Raw genomic sequence first — 20,433 nt, forward strand, 5'->3', positions numbered from 1 at the left:
ATGTGCCAAGAAAGTCTCCTGCATGGAGATGCCTGTGCTTTCACCAGGTACTTCCAGCACTGACACCCGCATGCTGGTAGGAACCAGTGCAAGACATCCAGGAAGAAAAAGAACTGGCGTTTGTTCAGATGTATTGTTGTGATAGATATCTACTACCAATTAGAGGAGAGATCATGAGCCAGACTTTTTGAAATGCTTGTGTTGGGGTTCAGAGGCTACATAATGCCTAGCAGCTACCTGATGGCAGACAGGAGGGAGGGCCAGAACCAGTCTGGTCCTGTCACTGGAGCTGTCTCTCCCCCTGCACCCCCTGCCAACGTCAGGGCAAGTGTGCTCAGGGATTGCATAGTCTTTGAATGTACTACTACACAATCAGATTTCATCTGTTTACACATCGCCACAGAGCTTACTGCTGCGTATGTCCTTGGCCTTTATTGGGAGTTTACACTAATGTTGTTCCTTGGCAGAGCCCTCATTCTCAATTATGGGAAGAGTGGGTCCAGTTTACTGTTTGAAGATACCTTTGGTGTTTTCCAAAGGCCATTTTGGTTTTAGAGCCTGGACATCTGTTAACATTCACCAATGTGAAGGGAGAGGTGGTGGAACATTTCAGTTGGGTTTTGCCAAGTGTGCTTTGGTGTGTTTGTGAAGAGTGGCTTGTCAAAGTTGTAATGCCTTGCATTTGAAGAGATGAGGACTGGGCCAGGTGGACCTCCATAGCTGGCAGCTTCCCCTGCTGCCCAGCCAGACCTGGAGCGTGATGGTTCTTCTCCACCTCCAGGTCTCAAACTGGGGGTTGGAAATGAAGATTTGCTTGGCTAACTCAACAGCCATTCTTCACTGGTGGCATTGCACCTCACAACATGACTTGGGGTCTGAGAAGGCTGTTGCCATCTTTGTGCCTGGACATGTTGGCTACAGTCTGCAGTTGTTTGGTCTGTTGCATGTAGCCCAAGGAAGACTACAGGTACAGTTAAGATGAAGTCAGCCTTGAGCAAAAAGCTCGTTAAAGCAGGCAGGAGGTCTTGCTGAACAAAACTGGGCCTGCAGCCTGAAATTTCCAGATCACTGGAGATGTTTGTGTCTTCAAAGTGCAGCATCATTGAGACTGGAAGGGGCCTCATGTGGTCCATCTCATCTGTCCCTGCCCCACTCAAAGCAGGGTCAGCCAGGGCAGCTTGTACAGGGCCATGTCCAGTTTGGAGCATCTTCAAACATCTCTGTGGCACCAATAAGACACCAGCAGGCTGAGCTGGGGCCTGCAGCCCATTGGCCCAAGAGGCCCACTGAGGCATAGGCAGAGGCCTCCAGGCCCTGCCTGAGCTCTGTCACGGTGTCCCTGTCTCCAGCTCTGGCTCAGCTGTGCCTGTGCTTGGCCACAGACCTTGCTGCTCCAGACCCCAGCCTGCAGGCTGCCTTCCCAGCCTACCCTTGGCCTCCCTGTAGCCCTGCTTGGCCATCACTGGGCTGCGTCTGACCCAGCTTGTCACCACCGGGCCTGAACCCCAGCCTGGCCTGGCCTGAGATCCTGGCTTGCCCTCAGAGCTGCTGCCTCACTAGACACTTGTTTGTCCCTCTGGGCTTGGGGCTGCCCTGCTCCCCTTGCTTGTGTAGGCCAAGGCTGGGCCCTGCCCTGCTGTCCATGGAACCCCCTTTGCCTTCCTGTCCCCTGACACTGGCCTCTCATCACCCTCACAAGAGAAAAGGTTTTTCCTTAGGTGAGGTGGGACTTGCCCTGTTCCAGTTCATGCCCACTTCTTCACACTTGCCCCCCAGCAGGCTGCGAGTCCATCAGAGTCCTGTGGGATCTGCAAAGCTTCCATGGCTACCAGAAGCTTGCCCACCACCTTCTGCCCAGACCCCCAGGAGGATTGCTCTAAAAAGGAAGTCTGGTAACTGATTATTAGCAGTAGCTCAGCAGTAGTCCCTGATCTGACCACAGTCATGGTTCAAGCCTCGCCAGAGGAAAAGGACACAGATGCCTGCTCCCTCTGAGATGTCTACAAGACTGATTTTCATTCAGAGTAAGGGCAGAGAGAGATGCACTAACTGCCTTCATAGGAAGAGAGCCCGATTGAACCTTCAACAATAGGAGTCTCTTCATCCAAACCTGCTAGTCTGAATCACTCCAGTTGTGCAGCAAAACTACGACATGTACTAGATGACACTGTTTATTAAATACCAAGCTGCAACAAGAACACTTGGAATTAGATGCAGGGTCATGGCTGCACAAGGTGGAAGGTAAATGCTACCAGGCTTCATTCATCTCCCTGTGAGCAGTCTTTCTTTTCTGGCATTGGCACTTTCTCTGCTCCAGCATCTTCTCATCGCTGTGTTGAAAGTTCAGCTGTGAGTGGGGAAGAGCAGGAAAGGAAAAGGCTGTGTTACTTTCACAGCAGGCACTGAAAGTGAGTCCTGTAAGTACAGCTCCATATATCAAAAACCAAACACTCAAACTTGTCAACAACAAAGTTACACCCTATATCTGCAAAACTGTGTTATGTGGAGATACAGATCAACTCCTTGTGGTTTTTGCCTGCCTTCTTGTCCAGCACTTTCTCCCATCTCTTTTAAACTTCTCCATTTGGCTGTGACCATGCTAGTCGCCCAACGACTTCTGAGGTTAAGCCCTGGATCTGCCCCAGTTCCTCCTGAGTCTCACACAAAGCAGACAACTTTTCTCACAGGTCTTGGTTTTGTCTTGCCTGCTGCATGCATCTTTTTTGACTGCATCTCCAGCTGTTGGGGAAAAGTCATCAACTTGTAGGCAGCAAAACAGAAGGAACTCAAAGAGCAAGCTCTAAAGTTACTTCTGTGGAAGTCTGTCAGGACATGGACAAAAAGTATAGGAAAAGAATCATACAGGTTCCAGCAGAAAAAAATAATCACCACAAATCCACCAGACAATCCAGAGCTCTTATTTTACCAACTTCATTGCCCACCTCAAAAGAGCTGTTCTTCACCTCTCCCTAGAAACCGAGCTGGGACTCTCCGTGCACATGCCTCGGCTTTGTCCAAGTTCTCTCCAGAAGAGTCTTCAAACTGCCCAGCAAATTAGTAAGGAAAGCATGAAGCAAAGCAATAATTGGCCTTTTTCACATACCCTTACATAAGCAGCACAGCCATGGCTTGCTTCATCTGTAACATGCTTAACAGGCCAGGAGTTACTGAGAGCAGCCAGCACTCCAGCGCTGGACAGGATTTAGAGGGCCCACAGTTTACCTGAACAGAGCAAGGATGGACTTCCTCCCCTCCCAGGAGAACTGCAGGCAGCCTGCGTTTGCAAGGCCTTTTGCAGCTTTTTAAAACCATAGGCTCATGCACAGAAGCATCTTGCAAAATTGAATGCAGGGCTTGAATTCCCTCACAATGTTATGTAGATGCTTTTACAGTAGAGTTCAGTTAAGCTTGACTTCTACTCAACGTGATACTTCTTTAAAGCCCTAAAAACCCATGCCTGGTATGTTCTCTCTCCAGTGTGGCATTTTTTCCCTGCATTTTGACCAGAAGCGCTTCTGTGTGGTGTTTCATCTTGGCCAGCTTCTTCACTTCCTTGCTTTCACTCCCATGCTTTCAAAATAGAAAAGATACATCACACACATGACTTGCGGAAACACGATTCCACAACCTATAAGGTTATAAAGTAGGTATGTTTATTCAGTGCTGAGACACACGGGGGATCGCTCCACCACAAATGTGCGCACCTCTCGTGGCACCTTGTCTTGGCTTTCTGCTACAAAGTATCACATATTCATAATACGCCTATACATATGCACGACCTATCCCCGCTTCGTATTATAATGAGCCTGAAAGTCTTTTTCATATGTTCCGCCTCGGTCTCCTCCTAGTTGCGTCTGCGCAGTGTGTCCCGGTGGTCATGGGCTGGGGTCGCAGAGATGAAGTAGCTCCTCTTCCTCACTGTTGAACTTTTTACCTCCGTTCCTTGCGCAGTCTCTGTAGCCTCCTGGACTCAGGACAGACCATAGGGTTGGTTTTGACCAGTTTTTAGGGCTGTCTTCCTATTCCATCAGGAAGTGTTCCCTCACAGCTTCCATTAATCAAGGTTTCCATATTGTTCTGCTCTCTGGCCCATCGACTATGATCTATTATCCTATTTAATCTTAGTTATGTCTTAACTAATGGGCCTCTAGCCCCTAGCCTGATCTCTAAGTCTTCCATCTTTATCTCTAAACTAAGTTATACCTTCATTTCTTGAGTGCCTAATTCCTATTTTAATTTCCTAGTTCCTCATCTCACACAGAGCACAGGAACGGGATCCTTATGCAGAACATGCATACAGTTTTCCACAATGAAGATAATGTGGATACCCCAACTCCAGTGTCCTCTTGCAGCTCTCAACCACAGATCTCTCTCCCATCCACAGGAATCATGCTGACGAAAGCAAGTGCCCACATACTGTCCTCCAAGCAGATTCAAAATACAGTAGTACTAGGAGAATGAGGAAATGTATAGATTTTTCCCCTGAGGGTGCCCTGCCCAAAAACCTGGGGGGTTCCCCACAGCCTTCCTGAGCTTTTCATAAATTACCTGCCCACAAGAAATTCCAAGACTAAAACCAGTCCTTCCTGAAGCTGCTTGGGTACCTGCTGATGTTGCTGTTCCTTTGCAGATGGTGTTGACTGAAAACCAAGTCCTCTGGGCCATGACAAGCCTACAGCAGTGTTACAAGAAGGAAAAACAAAGTCATGCTAGGACTTTCCCAACTGAAGATCACACCTCACAGCCTTTCTTCTTCTCTTGCCATCATCGGTACAACACAGTGTTTGCCTCTCCTGCAACGCCACCCAAGCACACAAAATACTGCCTATGGAGGTGTTGTTCCCTTATTAGTTGTGGATTTTCATCTTGGGAGGTCTTCCCATTGCATTATAGTCCCAACCCTTCTGGCCAAGGAATCTGAAGTCACTAAACCAGGAAGATGACCAGAGTACAGGCAACTGAAGAATTCCTGTCATAGTCTCATGATGCCAGCCAGGCCTCCAGGATGAAGTGCTTGGCAGCACTAGAGCCCAAGGAAAGTCTGCAACTGGAGGTACCAAATCCCTCTACTGCATGAGTGTCTGAAGTGCTGCCTAAGATCTCAACCTCATGACTGGTCTAAAGCAGAAACTACTTAAGCCAGTGCATTGCTGTCAACTCCTTAAAGATGTAGGACTTGCTGTAGCCTTGTGGGACAACTCTCAAAGCTGGAAAGCTGTGGAATGAGTCAGCAGGACTTTCAGAGCAGCCTACAGTCAGGAGAACAGAGGAATGGATCTGTCCCAGGCTCTCCAGGAAAACCTCCTCTTAAAATTTCCCCACATGAATACGGAACTAGGCTCTGTAGCTCATGAAAAGGGAAGGCTCTGACTAGCTTACTGAGGCAAAGGCCTGCAGGTCTTTTTGAAGGGCTTCAATGGTTTTGACTTGTTGCTGGACTGTGGCTTTCAGCTTGGCCTTTCCAACTTGGAGCCTGGAAAAGAAGTACAGGCCTTATCATAGAAGTCCACAAGAGCACAAATCCTAAAAGAAGAGTGTGAGAGAACCTCATCTAAAACAAAAGCATCTTTGAAAATTGTGATTATCTTGCTGGGATGCAAGAAGACAGTCCTTTTGTTTTCACACACTCGCAGAAAGTGAAGCCTGGCTCCACTATGTTCCTTCCTTACCGTTTAATGTGTTCTTCCAGCTCTGTGATAGTCACAGTTGCAGAAGACACATCCAGAAGAAGGCCCTGCAGGTTCCTTGAAGTTGTTAGTTCCCTCTCCTTTATGGCATTCTTTAGGTACACAGCATAATACTCAGTCCAGGTATTGCGTGCTTTCAATTCCTGCAGCTGTCAAACCACAAGAAGAATCCTTGGTAGTCAGTTTAGGCTTGGTAAAAAGGAGTGGACTGCTTTGACTCTCATGTTGACTCTCAAACCCCATGTTACTTTTTCATCTTTTATACTGGCCCCTCTCCTACGCCTACATTGAGTTCCTAGAGTTTCCTAAACACTGCCACAACACTCTACTCCCAGGGACTCCAGACGCTCTTTGTAGCCACTGGTTGGCTCCTCCAGCACGGTTAGAAGCTCCTACTGCTCCTAAAGTGACTTTGCAACTCTCTAACAAGGATGAGGTGGGGAGGGAATACAAAAACACACCTGGCAACACTCCAGCATGCCTGCACTTTCCCTGTCACCACACATTCTGCTTTGCCAAACCCAAAAGCAGCACCAAATACACATGCTCTGTGAAACCTGAGAAGCAGCTTTTGGAAAGGAATACACACACCCTTCTCTAATTAAGGACAAAGTGACTTCGTGGTTAGTGACCTTTCTAATTGTGGGCATCAGGCTTATAAAACAAGGCGAGTAACTTACATGTCACTCGATCTACTCCTGTTGTGAAGTTGTCTAGTGTACTTAGCGCAGCCCTCCACTGTTACTTCAAGTGGTGCAAACAGGCAGGCACCAAAGGCAGCAGGGCTGTTCCCTCCCAGCTCCCCCATTACAGCTAGTTGCACACTGAACCACCCTGGGTTACAGAAAACCTCCATGAAAGGGTCAGTTCCCCACTCTGCTTTGCTACAAAAAAGGCCTGGGCCCCTGCCAAGAGACTGGCTTTCTCCATACCTTAGCTTTAGACCTGTCAAGTTCCTTCTGCAACTGCAGTTTCTGTTCCTGCAGGTCCCTGGTGTAGTGCTTCTTAGCTTTGAGTGAAGTTTCTGTCAGGGAGTTCTTCTTGGGGGTGTCGGCAAGCTCCTGCTGCAGCTGCCTGATCCGTTTCTAAAGAAATGGTGTTCCATGAGCATGGAGAAATCAATAAGTAGATGGCAAGACGAGGGATGCTTTTACTCATGGGATTATATCATTAGATCAGTCGTCACGGTGGCCAGCAGGTTGAAGGAGGTGGTTCTCCCCTCCTACTATGCTCCCTGCAGAGACCCCACCTGCAGTACCACATCCAGCTCTGGGATCCCCAGCACAAGGAAGACATGGACCTGTTGGAGTGGGTCCAGAGGAAGGCCACAAAAATGACCAGAGGAATGGAACACCTCTCCCATGAAGAAAGGCTGAGAGAGTTGGGGTTGTTCAGCCTGGGGAAAAGCAGGCTCTGGGGAGACTTTATTGCAGCCTTTCAATACAGGAAGATGGAGAGAGACTTCACCAAGGCCTGTAGTGACAGGACAAGGGGCAACAGTTTTTAACTAAAAGGGGGTAGAATTAGATTGGACATAAGGAAGACATTTTTGCAACGAAGGTGGTGGGACACTGGACTGGGTTGCCCAGAGAAGTTGGAGAATGCCCCATCCCTGGAAGTGTTCAAGGTCAGGTTGGATGGGGCTTTGAGCAACCTCTTTCTGCAGCCCTTCTGCTTCAGAATGGGAATGAAATCAGGTCCAAAATACAGTTCAGGTCCAGATTCAATCACCTCCTCTCAGCAGCACTCCAAAACAAACTCAGTAGCAAGAACAGCTCTCATTATACTGGTTCTATTTATGGATATCTGCATCAGTCTCTATTAGAGTCACCTGTCTGTTGCTGCAACAATCTGTTTGAGTTGAAGCATCCTTCTTTGGCATGCTGGCCAACACTTTCCCTGGGCCTTCAGAATCTGTCTGTGTAATTTCAAAGACACGTGTGAGAACTGGCACAGACTCCTCCTCCACCCGTTTCCACACACAAAGCTCCTGCTTCAGCCAACACGTGTAACAGGTGACTGAAAGAACAAAAAGGGCAAACAGAGCCAGTGTGTTAGGCATCTCTGAACAGGGCTTTCAAAAGGGGATGAAGTACACCTGCCTGAGATAGAGAGGACTGAGGCAGAAGCAGCTAAGTGTGTAGACTGTAGGCCCTACGGGCAACCATTTGATGTTGACTGGATCCAAAGAAGAGCGCTGTGTGGTGGAAAACCAGCAATCTTCACAGCACCAGCCTTCTAGGATTTCAGGGGATTGTAACAGGTGGGAAGTTTTACTGCTTCAATCCTGTACTAGAAATCCAGCTCAGAGGCCAGCTGCTAGGAGAGCCAGGTCATTAGCTTGACCTCACTTTGTCTCAGACCTCACCGAACAGCTTGCCTTCAGCAGCAGCATGTCAAGATCCCAGTTACGAGCGGGTGGCCAAAGCGGCAGCAGAATGAAACGAGCCCAAAAGCAAGTGAGCCAAGTGAGGCCCTGCTGCCTCCTCCAGGGAAGGTACCTCAGAATCCCATGAGGAATCAACATCTTTCTCTTGCTCTGCTCCTGCTGCTGGCAAGACACCTAGAAAGGAGGCAAGAAGCGCAATGCTGCTGTGAGTGCTTATTTCACTCCGCTCTTCCACATCCACTTCACTCCAGAGAAGCTTACAAAGGTAACCATTTACCACACCAGGAAATTACCATTGCTGCGCTCCTCTGCAACGGACTGGGCGTGCAGTCTGCATCCATCTCCAGGTAGAAGCAGCACGCTGGCCAACACTTTCCCTGGGCCTTCAGAATCTGTCTGTGTAATTTCAAAGACACGTGTGAGAACTGGCACAGACTCCTCCTCCACCCGTTTCCACACACAAAGCTCCTGCTTCAGCCAACATGTGCAACAGGTGACTGAAAGAACAAAAAGGGCAGAGCCAGTGTGTTAGGCATCTCTGAACAGGGCTTTCAAAAGGGGATGAAGTACACCTGCCCGAGATAGAGAGGACCGAGGCAGAAACAGCTAAGTGTGTAGACTGTAGGCCCTACGGGCAACCATTTGATGTTGACTGGATCCAAAGAAGAGCGCTGTGTGGTGGAAAACCAGCAATCTTCACAGCACCAGCCTTCTAGGATTTCAGGGGATTGTAACAGGTGGGAAGTTTTACCGCTTCAATCCTGTACTAGAAATCCAGCTTAGAGGCCAGCTGCTAGGAGAGCCAGGTCATTAGCTCGACCTTACTTTGTCCCAGACCTCACTGAACAGCTTGCCTTCAGCAGCAGCATGTCAAGATCCCAGTTACGAGCGGGTGGCCAAAGCGGCAGCAGAATGAAACGAGCCCAAAAGCAAGTGAGCCAAGTGAGGCCCTGCTGCCTCCTCCAGGGAAGGTACCTCAGAATCCCATGAGGAATCAACATCTTTCTCTTGCTCTGCTCCTGCTGCTGGCAAGACACCTAGAAAGGAGGCAAGAAGCGCAATGCTGCTGTGAGTGCTTATTTCACTCCGCTCTTCCACATCCACTTCACTCCAGAGAAGCTTACAAAGGTAACCATTTACCACACCAGGAAATTACCATTGCTGCGCTCCTCTGCAACGGACTGGGCGTGCAGTCTGCATCCATCTCCAGGTAGAAGCAGCACGCTGGCCAACACTTTCCCTGGGCCTTCAGAATCTGTCTGTGTAATTTCAAAGACACGTGTGAGAACTGGCACAGACTCCTCCTCCACCCGTTTCCACACACAAAGCTCCTGCTTCAGCCAACATGTGCAACAGGTGACTGAAAGAACAAAAAGGGCAGAGCCAGTGTGTTAGGCATCTCTGAACAGGGCTTTCAAAAGGGGATGAAGTACACCTGCCCGAGATAGAGAGGACCGAGGCAGAAACAGCTAAGTGTGTAGACTGTAGGCCCTACGGGCAACCATTTGATGTTGACTGGATCCAAAGAAGAGCGCTGTGTGGTGGAAAACCAGCAATCTTCACAGCACCAGCCTTCTAGGATTTCAGGGGATTGTAACAGGTGGGAAGTTTTACCGCTTCAATCCTGTACTAGAAATCCAGCTTAGAGGCCAGCTGCTAGGAGAGCCAGGTCATTAGCTCGACCTTACTTTGTCCCAGACCTCACTGAACAGCTTGCCTTCAGCAGCAGCATGTCAAGATCCCAGTTACGAGCGGGTGGCTGAAGCGGCAGCAGAATGAAATGAGCCCAAAAGCAAGTGAGCCAAGTGAGGCCCTGCTGCCTCCTCCAGGGAAGGTACCTCAGAATCCCACAGGGAATCAACATCTTTCTCTTGCTCTGCTCCTGCTGCTGGCAAGACACCTAGAAAGGAGGCAAGAAGTGCAATGCTTCTGTGAGTGCTTATTTCACTCTGCCTTTCCCCATCCCTCAAGCCCTGCATCCAATCGACAGGCTATCATTCTCCTACAGGCCACAGTGATTTGTCCTCATCACCTCCTCCACGCTGAAGGATCCTACCTGCTCCAGTCCGTGAAGCTGTGCCCAATGGAAAGTCAGCAGTCGTCCCAGAGCAAGAGCTGTCAAGTGCTGCTGGGCCTTCTGTGCCTCCTGCAGAACGTTCTCCCATCCTTTCACAGCGCATGTATTCCTCCAGTTGGTTAGCAATACTGTATACAGAAAGGAAGGAAATGCATTGGGTAAAAATACCCCCACACTTGCATACACTCTCTACTGGAAGAACAACAGCTATTCATGAGCCATACTACCCATATTCATAGCCAGCTGGTAAAAGCTAACACACACACACAACTTACTGCACTAGTAGAGTGGTGGAGACTGAAATACTCACTGCAGGCACGTTCATGCTACAGGTGCCTATTCTTGTCTATGGAGTAACTCACACCTGCTGGCTACAGTCTCATCTGATAAACCTGCTCTCCATTTTGAGGGCCAGCAGGATTAACAAGCACCCTGGCAGGCTGACATCTAAGTACAAGGATTCTACCTTAGTGGGATGGGTAACATCTCCTCAAACCCAGTCCTGACTTTGAAGGGCTTCAGAAATTCCCATGGTTAGCCTGAGGACCTGAGCATTTAGAGCTCCTAAGTGGGATATCAAGAGGCCAACAAAGATTGCAGTTACTTTCCAAGCATTGCACAGGTGTTATTTTTTAACAACCCTGGCAGAGGGTCAGCTGGGGCTCCAGAGAGAGACCACTCTCAGGCTTGCTTCATAAGCAGAACTAAAAACAAAACAAAAAACCCCAGAAGGAGAGAAAATATTAAAAATGTGCTCCAGACCAAGACTGCTATGCAAAATGGTGCATTAGCACAACACTGATACTGTGCCAGAAGCCTGGAGGGAAGGAATGAAAATCTTGCTTTGCTAGAGCAATCCTGTATTCCTAAAGGGGTTTTTACCCAGGCACCCTTCTCTCCTTCTTTCCATCGAGACAGGCCGACAGCAGGGGTAGGGGGAGAAGAAATGAAGTCGAGACCCAGTGAAAAGAGGTCATGGGCAGTTGTTTATGGCTAGACAAGGCCTGCTCGTAGGCATAATGCAGTTCATTCACCCATCACTAGGGAAGAGGGCTATTTCCTTCAGCCTAGCTGTGAAGCATGCATAGCCATCTTAGCGAAGAAACGGCCAGGGGTGCAAAGCTACCCACAAGAGGAAAACCGATGAAGAGTTTAGCTTGGGAGATATCAGTTAGATCCCCTCTGAAACAAAAGGCAGGTAGTAATAGAGATATTAAATAGGAATAGAGATATTAAAAGGAAAATCACTAGTCTGGTGTGGCCCTCTGATTACTACCCCTTATTGGTTATCCAGGCAGGTAACAATGAGGTGGTAGAAAGAAGTCTTAAGTCACTCAAAAAGGACTTCAAAGCACTGGGGTGGCTAATTGAAGGCTCGGGAGCTCAGGTCATGTTTTCGTCAATCGCTCAAGTGGAAGGGAAAACCACTGGTAGAGGGTGGAAAACGTATCTGATTAACACGTGGCTCAGAGACTGGTGCCACCGTCGGAATTTTGGGTTCTTTGACCATGGCGAGTTTTATAAGGCACCTGGTCTGCTGGCAACAAATGAGAAAGGTGGGATGCAGCTGTACCTGAGGGGGAAAAGAATTCTGGGGCAGGAGTTGGCAGGGCTTATTGACAGGGCTTTAAACTAGATATGAGGGGGGACGGGGAGATAACTGGGACTGTTAGGAACAAGTTTAAGGGAAGCATGCCAAAGCTTGAAGGATGGTGGACCGGTGAGGGCTCTCCCTCTGCCACTTCATTTGAGAGAAGGGAAAGATGTTCAGGAATCGTGGAAGCACCTGAGAGGGTCTGGTAGGAAATGGGGCCCATGCTCACAAGAGGGTGTTGGATTCATTAGCTCATCTCAAGTGCATCTACACCAATGTATGCAGTATGAGCAACAAACAGGGGGAGCTTGAAGCCATGATGCAGCACGAGAACTGTGACATAGTAGCTATAACAGAAACGTGGTGGGGTGCCTCACACGACTGGAGTGCTGCAATCAATGGCTACAAGCTCTTCAGGAGGGATAGACAGGGAAGGAGAGGTGGTGGAGAGGCCCTGTATGTTAGAGAATGCTATGAGAGCTCAGAAATCTAGTATAGCGATAATGGGGTTGAGAGTGTGTGGATTAGGTTAAGGGCCAATAAAGCAGGTCTTGCTGTGGGAGTCTGCTATAGACTCCCAACCAAAGCAGTGAGGTGGATGAAGCTTTCTACAAACAGTTGGGAGAAATCTCGCCGTCACTTGCCGTTGTTCTTGTGGGGAACTTTAACCTCCCGGGTATCTGCTGGGATCACAACACAGCAGAGGGGGAACAATCCAGGAGGTTCCTGGAATGTGTGGAGGATAACTTCCTCACGCAGCTGGTGAGTGAGCCGACCAGGGAAGGTGCCCTCTTGGACCTGCTTCTTGTGAACAGGGAAGAGCTTGTGGGGGAGGTAAAGGTTGGAGGCTGTCTAGGGTGCAGTGATCATGAGATGATCAAATTTTTGATCCTTGGAGAAACAAAGAGAGGGGTTATTAAAACTGCCACCTTAGACTTCCGGAGGGCTAACTTTGACCTGTTCAAGAGACTGGTTAACAAAATCCCTTGGGAGGCTGCCTTGAAGGAAATGGGAGTCCAGGAAGGCTGGACATACTTCAAGAGCGAAGTCTTAAAGGCACAGGAGCAGGCTGTTCCCACGTGCTGAAAAACAAGCAGGAGGGGAAGGAGACTGGCCTGGCTAAACAGGGACCTTTGGCTGGATCTCAATAACAAAAGGAGAATCTATGGCCTTTGGAAGAGGGGGCAGGTCTCTCATGAAGACTATAAAGTCGTAGTGAAGTTATGCAGGGAGAACATTAGGAGAGCCAAAGCGCAGCTAGAGCTCAACTTAGCTGCAGCTGTTAAGGATAACAAAAAAATCTTTCTATAAACTCGTTAACAGGAAGAGGAGGATTAGAGAAAATCTCCCTCCCCTACTGGATGCAGAGGGAAACATGGTAACTAAGGATGAGGAAAAGGCTGAGGTGCTCAACGCCAACTTTGCCTCAGTCTTTAGCAGTGGAACTGGCTGTTCCCTGGACACCCAGCCTCATGAGCCGGGAGATGGGGAGGGGAAGCAGATTGAGGTCAGCACAGTTGAAGAGGAGGTGGTCAGAGACCTGCTACACCACTTGGATGCACACAAGTCTGTGGGACCGGATGGGTTACACCCAAGGGTGCTGAGGGAGTTGGCAGATGTGCTCGCCAAGCTGCTTTCCATGATTTACCTGAAGTCATGGCTAACTGGGGAGGTCCCATTGGACTGGAGGGTGGCAAATGTGACACCCATCTACAAGAGAGGCAGAAAGGATGATCCAGGAAACTCTAGAGCTGTCAGTCTGACCTTGGTGCCAGGGAAGGTCATGGAGCAGGTCATCTCGAGTGCCATTAAATGTCATATAATGGACAACCAGGGGATCAGGCCCAGTCAGCATGGGTTTATGAAAGGCAGGTCCTGCCTGACAAACCTGATCTCCTTCTATGACTGGGCGACCTGCTTATTGGATGAGGGAAAGGCTGTGGATGTTGTCTACCTTGACTTTAGTAAGGCCTTTGACACTGTTTCCCACAGCATTCTCCTGGCGAAACTGACTACTTGCAGCTTGGATGGGCACACACTTTGCTGGGTAAAAAACTGTCTGGATGGCCGGGCCCAAAGAGTTGTGGTGAACGGAGTTAAATCCAGTTGGCAGCCAGTCACAAGTGGTGTCCCCCAGGGCTCGGTTGTGGGGCCACTCCTGTTTAACATCTTTATTGATGATCTAGACGAGGGGATCGAGTGCACACTCAGTAAGTTTGCAGACGACACCAAGTTGGGTGGGAGTGTTGATCTGCTCGAAGGTAGGGAGGCTCTGCAGAGAGACCTGGACAGGCTGGAGCGATGGGCTAAGGCCAACTGCAGGAGTTTCAATAAGGCCAAATGCCGGGTGCTGCACTTGGGCCACAACAACCCCCAGCAGCGCTACAGGCTTGGGGAGGAGTGGCTGGAGAGCTGCCAGTCAGAGAGGGACCTGGGGGTCTTGATTGACAGCCGGCTGAACAGGAGCCAGCAGTGTGCCCAGGTGGCCAAGAAGACCAATGGTATCCTGGCTTGCATCAGAAATAGGGTGGCCAGCAGGGACAGGGAAGTGATCTTACCCCTGTACTCGGCACTGGTGAGGCCGCCCCTCGATTACTGTGTTCAGTTTTGGGCCCCTCACTACAAAAAAGGACATTGAATCACTTGAGCGTGTCCAGAGAAGGGCAACGAAGCTGGTGAAGGGTCTGGAGCACATGTCGTACGAGGAGCGGCTGAGGGAACTGGGGTTGTTTAGTCTGGAGAAGAGGAGGCTGAGGGGAGACCTCATTGCCCTCTACAGCTACCTGAAAGGAGGTTGCAGAGAGCTGGGGATGAGTCTCTTTAACCAAGTAACAAGTGATAGGACAAGAGGTAATGGCCTCAAGTTGCACCAGGGAAGGTTTAGACTGGATATTAGGAAGTATTTCTTTCCAGAAGGGGTTGTTAGGCATTGGAATGGGCTGCCCAGGGAGGTGGTGGAGTCCCCATCCCTGGAGGTGTTTAAGAGTAGGGTTGACTTAGCGCTTAGGGATATGGTGTAGTTGGGAACTGTCAGTGTTGGGTCAATGGTTGGACTGGATGATCTTCAAGGTCTTTTCCAACCTAGACGATTCTGCAATTCTGTAGTTGCTAGTCAGTTGAGTTGAGCAGATCTTGGCAGCACACAGGTGAATTCTCAAAGAGAACTGTGGGGGGAAGTTTTTCTCAACTTCCAAATCCCCTCTTGCAACAGAAAGAGATGCATCAGAAGATGTCGCTGAGCCCAGCTTCAACAAAGGTCTCAACACCTCATTAAACCCCAGTGATGTTACCAAAGAGGGCTGTACATCAGCATGGACATTCTGAGAATGCGGCTGCTCTAATGAGGATGTGAAACACTTACTCGTCATGTTGAAACACCCTGGCATAATACACAGCTGTGTAGCCAAATGGGTCTTCATGAGAAAGATCAGCACCATGCCAAAGAAGTAGTTGTATTACATTCATATCCCCAGCAGCAGCAGCTACCATAAGAGGGGTCCTAAAGCATTGAAGAGATGACAGGAAATACATCAGCTTCTGCAGACATTGCATTGCCATTCCTTCAGTCCCTCTTTGCTCCCCAAACAGTTTATTTCCCCTCTCCTACAGGCAGAGTGAAGGCACAGCCAAACACGTGGTAGTGTCAGAGAATTCAGGTTCTTGGGACCTCAGGGGGTCTCCAGGCCAACCACCTGCCCAGAGCAGACTTGGGGCGTGCGTGTGCATGCGTGGCAGCACAGCCAACGCTTTCTTGCAGTCCTCAGTGCAGAAATTGTCCCCTGAGGTAAGAGAGCAGCTGAGTGGGTCTGCTTTCACAAGTCACACAGAAGGAGCTCCTTCTGGGCAGCTCCTGGTTCTTTTTCAAAGCTCATTCCTATGCCTCCCATCAATCCAACCTGAACAATGCTAAGGAGCCCCATAGCACACTTTTGACAAACCCTTCACCTTCTATGCTTATCTCGAGCATGCACGTCAGCTCCTTTTTCAAGAAGGAACTCGACCATCTCTTCACAGTGCTTGGTGATCGCAAGAGTAAGCGGAGTGTATCCCAACTGAAAGGGGAAATGATCTCCCTTAGAATAACACAGTAAATTCAAGCAATTTTGGGGAAGAGGAGCCTTACCCAGAGTCCAAGCTTACCTCATTTTGAGCATTGATATGGGCCTTGTGCTCGAGTAACAGCTCCACTAGAGATTTGCTAGGAATGGCGACAGCCAGGTGAAGGGCAGTGTTGCCACCAGCACCTTTGAGGTCAGGGCTGGCACCGTGCTCCAGTAAAATAGCCACACAGTCTTTGTGCTGGTGCTCTACTGTCTGGAAACAAGACACAAAGGAGGAGTAACTTCCAATAGCTACAGTTCTCTCTGCCAAAACACCTGCATCTTCCCAACACTGCTAAGTATGAGCGTCTTCAAAGATTAGGCTGTATGTGCCCCTTCCCTGCTGACTACAACACACCTGTTTCTATGCAGGCCTACATGTAAAGAACTGTGCAAGGTATATATCGCTCAGTGCATCATTGATAAGCCCAATGTACAGCAGCATAAACTATTCCATGTACCTTGATTAGCGGCGTTTTCTGAAAATTGTCACGAGGGTTTAGGTGGCACTTCCTTCCTGCTAGAAATTGAACATCTGCATGGTCGTTCTCGCAAGCACGATGCAGAGGCATCCTAGAAATTAAACATATTCAGTTAACACAGACAGACAGCTGAAGACATTGTTTCAGGCTGTGGTACCCACCGCAACCGGTGAAAGCCCCAACTGGCAAAAAACAAGCTGATGGCAAGCTTTCTGCTTCTGGAGCCGGTGGCAGCAGTTGCACACCCAAAGCCTGGGACTGACTAGGGAAAATCCCCAACACATCTGTTGAGTCAGTTCCTCAGCTGCATCAATGAGCCTGCACAGGCTCCTGTGCCTGGGCACTGGTCCCTGCCTCCAGTACAACTGTCGAGCCACTGGCACAGCAACGGAGACCGCATCTCGGCAGCCTGGAGTCTCTGGAGGCTATGTAAGTCTACGGAACCTGCAGAGTCTGTGTAAGGCCCAGGGTTTTCCCCCGATCAGACCCGCATGTGTCCCAGAGACAGAAGGGTCAGGATTTCTACCAGCAACAGGGAGGCTGGGCTGTGTCCTGTGAACCCATGCCCTGCTCAAGCAAGCCTCTCCGTCTTGGGCGACGGCTGCTGAGCTCTACAGAAGAGTCACTACAGGGACCCGGCGGGCAGGGCAGGGCGGGGTGGGGCAGGGCAGGAGAGGGCCGGGCAGGGCGGAGCGTAGCATCCACCGCCTCCTGTCCCAGCTCGGGCCGGCATCCGGTAGGGCCAGCGCTGTGGAGCCGGCCCGGCGCCGCGGGCGCTTGCGACCCTGCTGGGCTTTGCCGGCTCCTCCCGCCAGGGTGGGTGGAGGCTTCGCGCCGGGCCCTGTCCGCCCCTTACTGCGGCTTCGCGTCCTGCTCGTCCATGCGGAGCCTCTTCCGCCACCAGCGCCGCCACAGCCGGGCCAGGTCGCTGCTAGCGGCTGTGCTGTGCAGCCCGCCCCGGCCCTCCTCCCGGAGCTTGGAGGCCCCGGCGGCGCAGGGAGCGGAGGCGGTGCCGGGCGGCGGCCGCTCCCGCAGCCTCCTGAGGAGCGCGATGAGCCTCTGCATGTAGCGGCGGGGACGAGGGCACGGCCCGCCCCGAGTCCAGGAGGCGCCCGGCGGGCTCTGCCGAGCCCCGGGCGGGGAAGGGGAAGAGGCGAGAAGGGCCGAGCTGCGAACCCCGAGCTGCGCCTCGCAGCCCCCAACGCGCCTGACCGGAGACGCGCTGCCGTTCCCGCCGCGGCGGCGACAACACAGGGGTGGTGTCGGCAGGGGGCGGCCTAACGGCGGCGAGCGCGCGGGGGGCGTCACAAAGGGGCGGTGTGACGTCGGGGCGGGGCCGGAGCGTGCCCTTGGGGGTGCGGCATTGGCTGCCTTGCTGGAGGCGGGGCGTCGGGCGGGGTGTTGGCGTGGCTGCGGCGGGCGCGGCCGCTGACAAAGCTCCGACCTAAGCATCGCCCTGTCCCGGCCCCGCACTGGCGCTGCGAGGGCGGCGGGAGCTCGGTCTGCTCGGGCGCAGCCCGCTGAACCTGCCGGTCCTTCCCGGCTGCCGGCCCCGGGGGGGGCCCGCCCGCACCGCCTCCTGCCGCGCCTCATCCAGCGCCGGCTTCGGCCGGGACTGGGGGTTTGGAGGGGCGGCGGGGCGGGGGTTACCTCGCTGCTCGCCTGCGCTGGCGGTTCAAGCCGATGGAGAGCTCGGAGTGCCGGGGGAGAACTGTCCCGGCGATGGCAGCCCGGGGCTTCCCGCCGGGGGCGTGTCACGTCCCGCTCAGAGGAGGGAGATGAGTGACTTAAACTCGTAAATCCGACGGAGTGGACAACGGGGAGACAAGTCTCAAAGTCCAGACATGTATTAATTTCCTACAATGTACTAACTGGACACGTGATAATTGGCTAAATATATAACGAATTATGGCAGGTGATATAGTATGCCTTGCATTAACTAATGATAATAAGGAAAAAAGGAAAGGAGAGAGATAGGCAGAAATGGAAGTCACCACTCCGCGTTCCTGCATGATCTCGTTAATCTTCATGAGCATATTCAGGGGTGTCAACTTTTAACATGCATTTCGCGGATAAGGAAGCAAAGGTCCATCACCGGACAGATGGCCCTTCAAACTTGACAAGATGCACCAGAACAGAGCCGTCCCGCCTTCACGGGGCTGCCCTCCCCCCTCCAGCTGCACCCTGTGCTCTCGGGCAGCCTTATCGGCTCCAAGCTGCGCACCCTCCGACCCTGGGCTGCGGTTTCGTTACTTGCGCGCGTCTGAGACGTTCCTCGGCTCGGGGGGCCTCCGCTCCCCCCACCCCTTCTCTCTTTCTCAGGCTGTTTCTCTCAGGCCCGTTTCGGGGAGTTACAAGTCGCCTCTTTGATCGGAGGGTAGGGGCGGAGTCTCCCGGGGCCGCACCGCCCCACCGTGCCCGCCGTGCGGAGGATGGCGGCAGGCGCCCGGAGGCGGCGGCTCCTCCCGGCCTGGATGGGGGCGGCGGGGGACGAGCGGGCGGCGGCGGTGCCCCCCAAGGCCGGGCGGCGGCAGGCGGCGGCAAGGCCCAGGTAGCGCCGCTGGGGCGGGGGGAGCGGCGGGGGCGGCGGGCGAGGCCTGGCCGGGCCCCCCTCGCGCTGAGTGTCTGCCCGTGCGGTGCCAGGGCGGCGGCGGCGGCGGTGCAGCACTGCATGAACGAGGCGGAGCTGGTGGACGTGGCCCTGGCAGTCCTGGCCGAGGTGAGCCCGGACCCCCGGGGGTGGGGACGCGGCCCTGGCCGTGCCCGAGCAGGGCCGGGCGGGCAGGAGCTCCCTGGGGGTCCCTCTCCGAGCACCGGGCCTGGGGGCGCTGCCGAGCGCCACCCGGGTGTTCTGGTCCCCTCCTCCCCTTCCCGGAGGCTGCCGGGGCCGGCGCAGCTGCTTTTGTCCCGCCCGGCCGCCCCACCGGGCCCTGCGGGACAAAAGCAGCTCCCACCGCGGACCTGGGGACTGGCGAGGGGTGTCCCGAGGGGCTGGCTGCGCCCCCCCGCCTTGAGGTGCTGTCGGGGTGAAGTCGCGCACAGCCGGGTCTGGTTGTTTTCCCTTTGGTCAGAATCTACGGTGCAAGGAAGGCGAGGAGAAGGCCCGGTCCGGGAGCGAAGAGGAGCAGGAGCTCCAGCCAAGGCCAAAGGAGGCTCCTGTAAACACAGGCAACGCGGGAGGAGGCACCGACCGCAGTCCGGCTCTCCCACTGCACCCTGAGGCTGGTGCTGGTGAGGATGCAGAGAGGAGGACAGGCTGGGAGGACTCTGAGGACGATGCTCTGAAATACGTCAGGGAGATCTTTTTCAGCTAACGTTGCCTCCTCTGCCGTTCCCCAGGAGCAAAGGGGACGGTGAGGAGGGTGGCCCCTCCCACAGCACTCAGGATGGTGGGAATTGGTCCTGGAGTGGGCTGTGTATCTGCTGTGTTGGTGGCCTTCGGAGCTGGTAGGAGGCCCATGAAGGCCATGGGGAAAAAGGAGGGGGGCACTCACTTCTCCTGGTGTGTGCTGGGTTCAGTGGGATTTGGCTCCAGATTAGGTTATGTTCATTTCTGTTTGGCATCTCAGAGCATGGACAGATTAAAGAGGACACCTGGGTTCCTGTGAGTGTCCCTTTGGTGGGTCGGTGTTGGGACTGGAGGGGAGCTGGGAGTTGCTGGCCCTGAAAGGCCTTTGCTGGCTCTGCAGAGCCAGATAGTCATGGTTCAGCCTTGGGCCTCCCTTGTCCTTGCTGTCCCTCTGTACCAGCTGCAGCGGGGCCTGGCAGGCTGTCCCCATTGGACCTGATGCTGAATTTGCCTCCAGGCTCGGGCAGGCCTCCCATAGAAGAGGAAGACATGGGTGGGAGCAGACTAGCAAGGGGCAGGGACCATCCTGAGGGGGCTGACCCCATGGCAGTGTGCATGGGGGTCTAGGATGGGATGAGGATGGCTCAGTGTCCTCTTCCCAATCCAAAGAGGGGGGGATGAACAAACCATGTGAGACTGGAGCAGGTTTGAAAGCTTTTACTGAAATAAAGAATTGGTCAAATGAGCGTCCACAGCCACATCCACACCAAGACTGCAGCAGGAGAGTAAATAGACCCTCATGTCCCCGAAGGGGA

General features: G+C 52.4%; 2 protein-coding genes across 2 annotated transcripts; one reads left to right on the top strand and one right to left on the bottom strand.

Annotated features, from left to right (window-relative positions):
* Nucleotides 1-5,190: 5,190 nt before the first annotated feature.
* On the bottom strand, nucleotides 5,191-18,618 carry LOC141944371 (uncharacterized). Its single transcript, XM_074870883.1, has 15 exons — nucleotides 18,583-18,618; nucleotides 16,309-16,420; nucleotides 15,888-16,061; nucleotides 15,693-15,799; nucleotides 15,109-15,246; nucleotides 10,133-10,281; nucleotides 9,915-9,976; nucleotides 9,233-9,335; nucleotides 9,052-9,113; nucleotides 8,370-8,472; nucleotides 8,189-8,250; nucleotides 7,519-7,605; nucleotides 6,620-6,772; nucleotides 5,670-5,836; nucleotides 5,191-5,473 (listed from the first exon to the last, which is right to left on the bottom strand). The coding sequence occupies exons 2-15, from the start codon at nucleotides 16,417-16,419 to the stop codon at nucleotides 5,371-5,373; spliced, it is 1,581 nt and encodes a 526-aa protein (XP_074726984.1). The 5' UTR covers nucleotide 16,420; nucleotides 18,583-18,618; the 3' UTR covers nucleotides 5,191-5,370.
* A 72-nt stretch (nucleotides 18,619-18,690) lies between these two features.
* Nucleotides 18,691-19,928, top strand: CYREN (cell cycle regulator of NHEJ). The gene is made up of 3 exons (XM_074870886.1): nucleotides 18,691-18,880; nucleotides 18,973-19,048; nucleotides 19,401-19,928. Exons 1-3 carry the CDS (start codon nucleotides 18,762-18,764, stop codon nucleotides 19,641-19,643), a joined length of 438 nt encoding a protein of 145 aa, XP_074726987.1. The 5' UTR covers nucleotides 18,691-18,761; the 3' UTR covers nucleotides 19,644-19,928.
* The last annotated feature ends 505 nt before the right edge of the window (nucleotides 19,929-20,433 follow it).

This window comes from Strix uralensis, chromosome 5 (assembly GCF_047716275.1).
Source record: "Strix uralensis isolate ZFMK-TIS-50842 chromosome 5, bStrUra1, whole genome shotgun sequence".
In the NCBI taxonomy this organism is placed as follows: domain Eukaryota; kingdom Metazoa; phylum Chordata; class Aves; order Strigiformes; family Strigidae; genus Strix; species Strix uralensis.

Coding starts and splice junctions, on each gene's coding strand:
- LOC141944371 (XM_074870883.1), bottom strand. CDS start 16,419: ATGCCTCTGCATCGTGCTTGCGAGAACGACCATGCAGATGTTCAATTT. Junction 15,247..15,692: donor GCTCGAGATAAGCATAGAAG/GTGAAGGGTTTG, acceptor TCAATGCTTTAG/GACCCCTCTTATGGTAGCTG. Junction 8,473..9,051: donor ATTCCTCATGGGATTCTGAG/GTACCTTCCCTG, acceptor GAAATTACACAG/ACAGATTCTGAAGGCCCAGG.
- CYREN (XM_074870886.1), top strand. CDS start 18,762: ATGGCGGCAGGCGCCCGGAGGCGGCGGCTCCTCCCGGCCTGGATGGGG. Junction 18,881..18,972: donor CAGGCGGCGGCAAGGCCCAG/GTAGCGCCGCTG, acceptor GTGCGGTGCCAG/GGCGGCGGCGGCGGCGGTGC. Junction 19,049..19,400: donor CCCTGGCAGTCCTGGCCGAG/GTGAGCCCGGAC, acceptor CCCTTTGGTCAG/AATCTACGGTGCAAGGAAGG.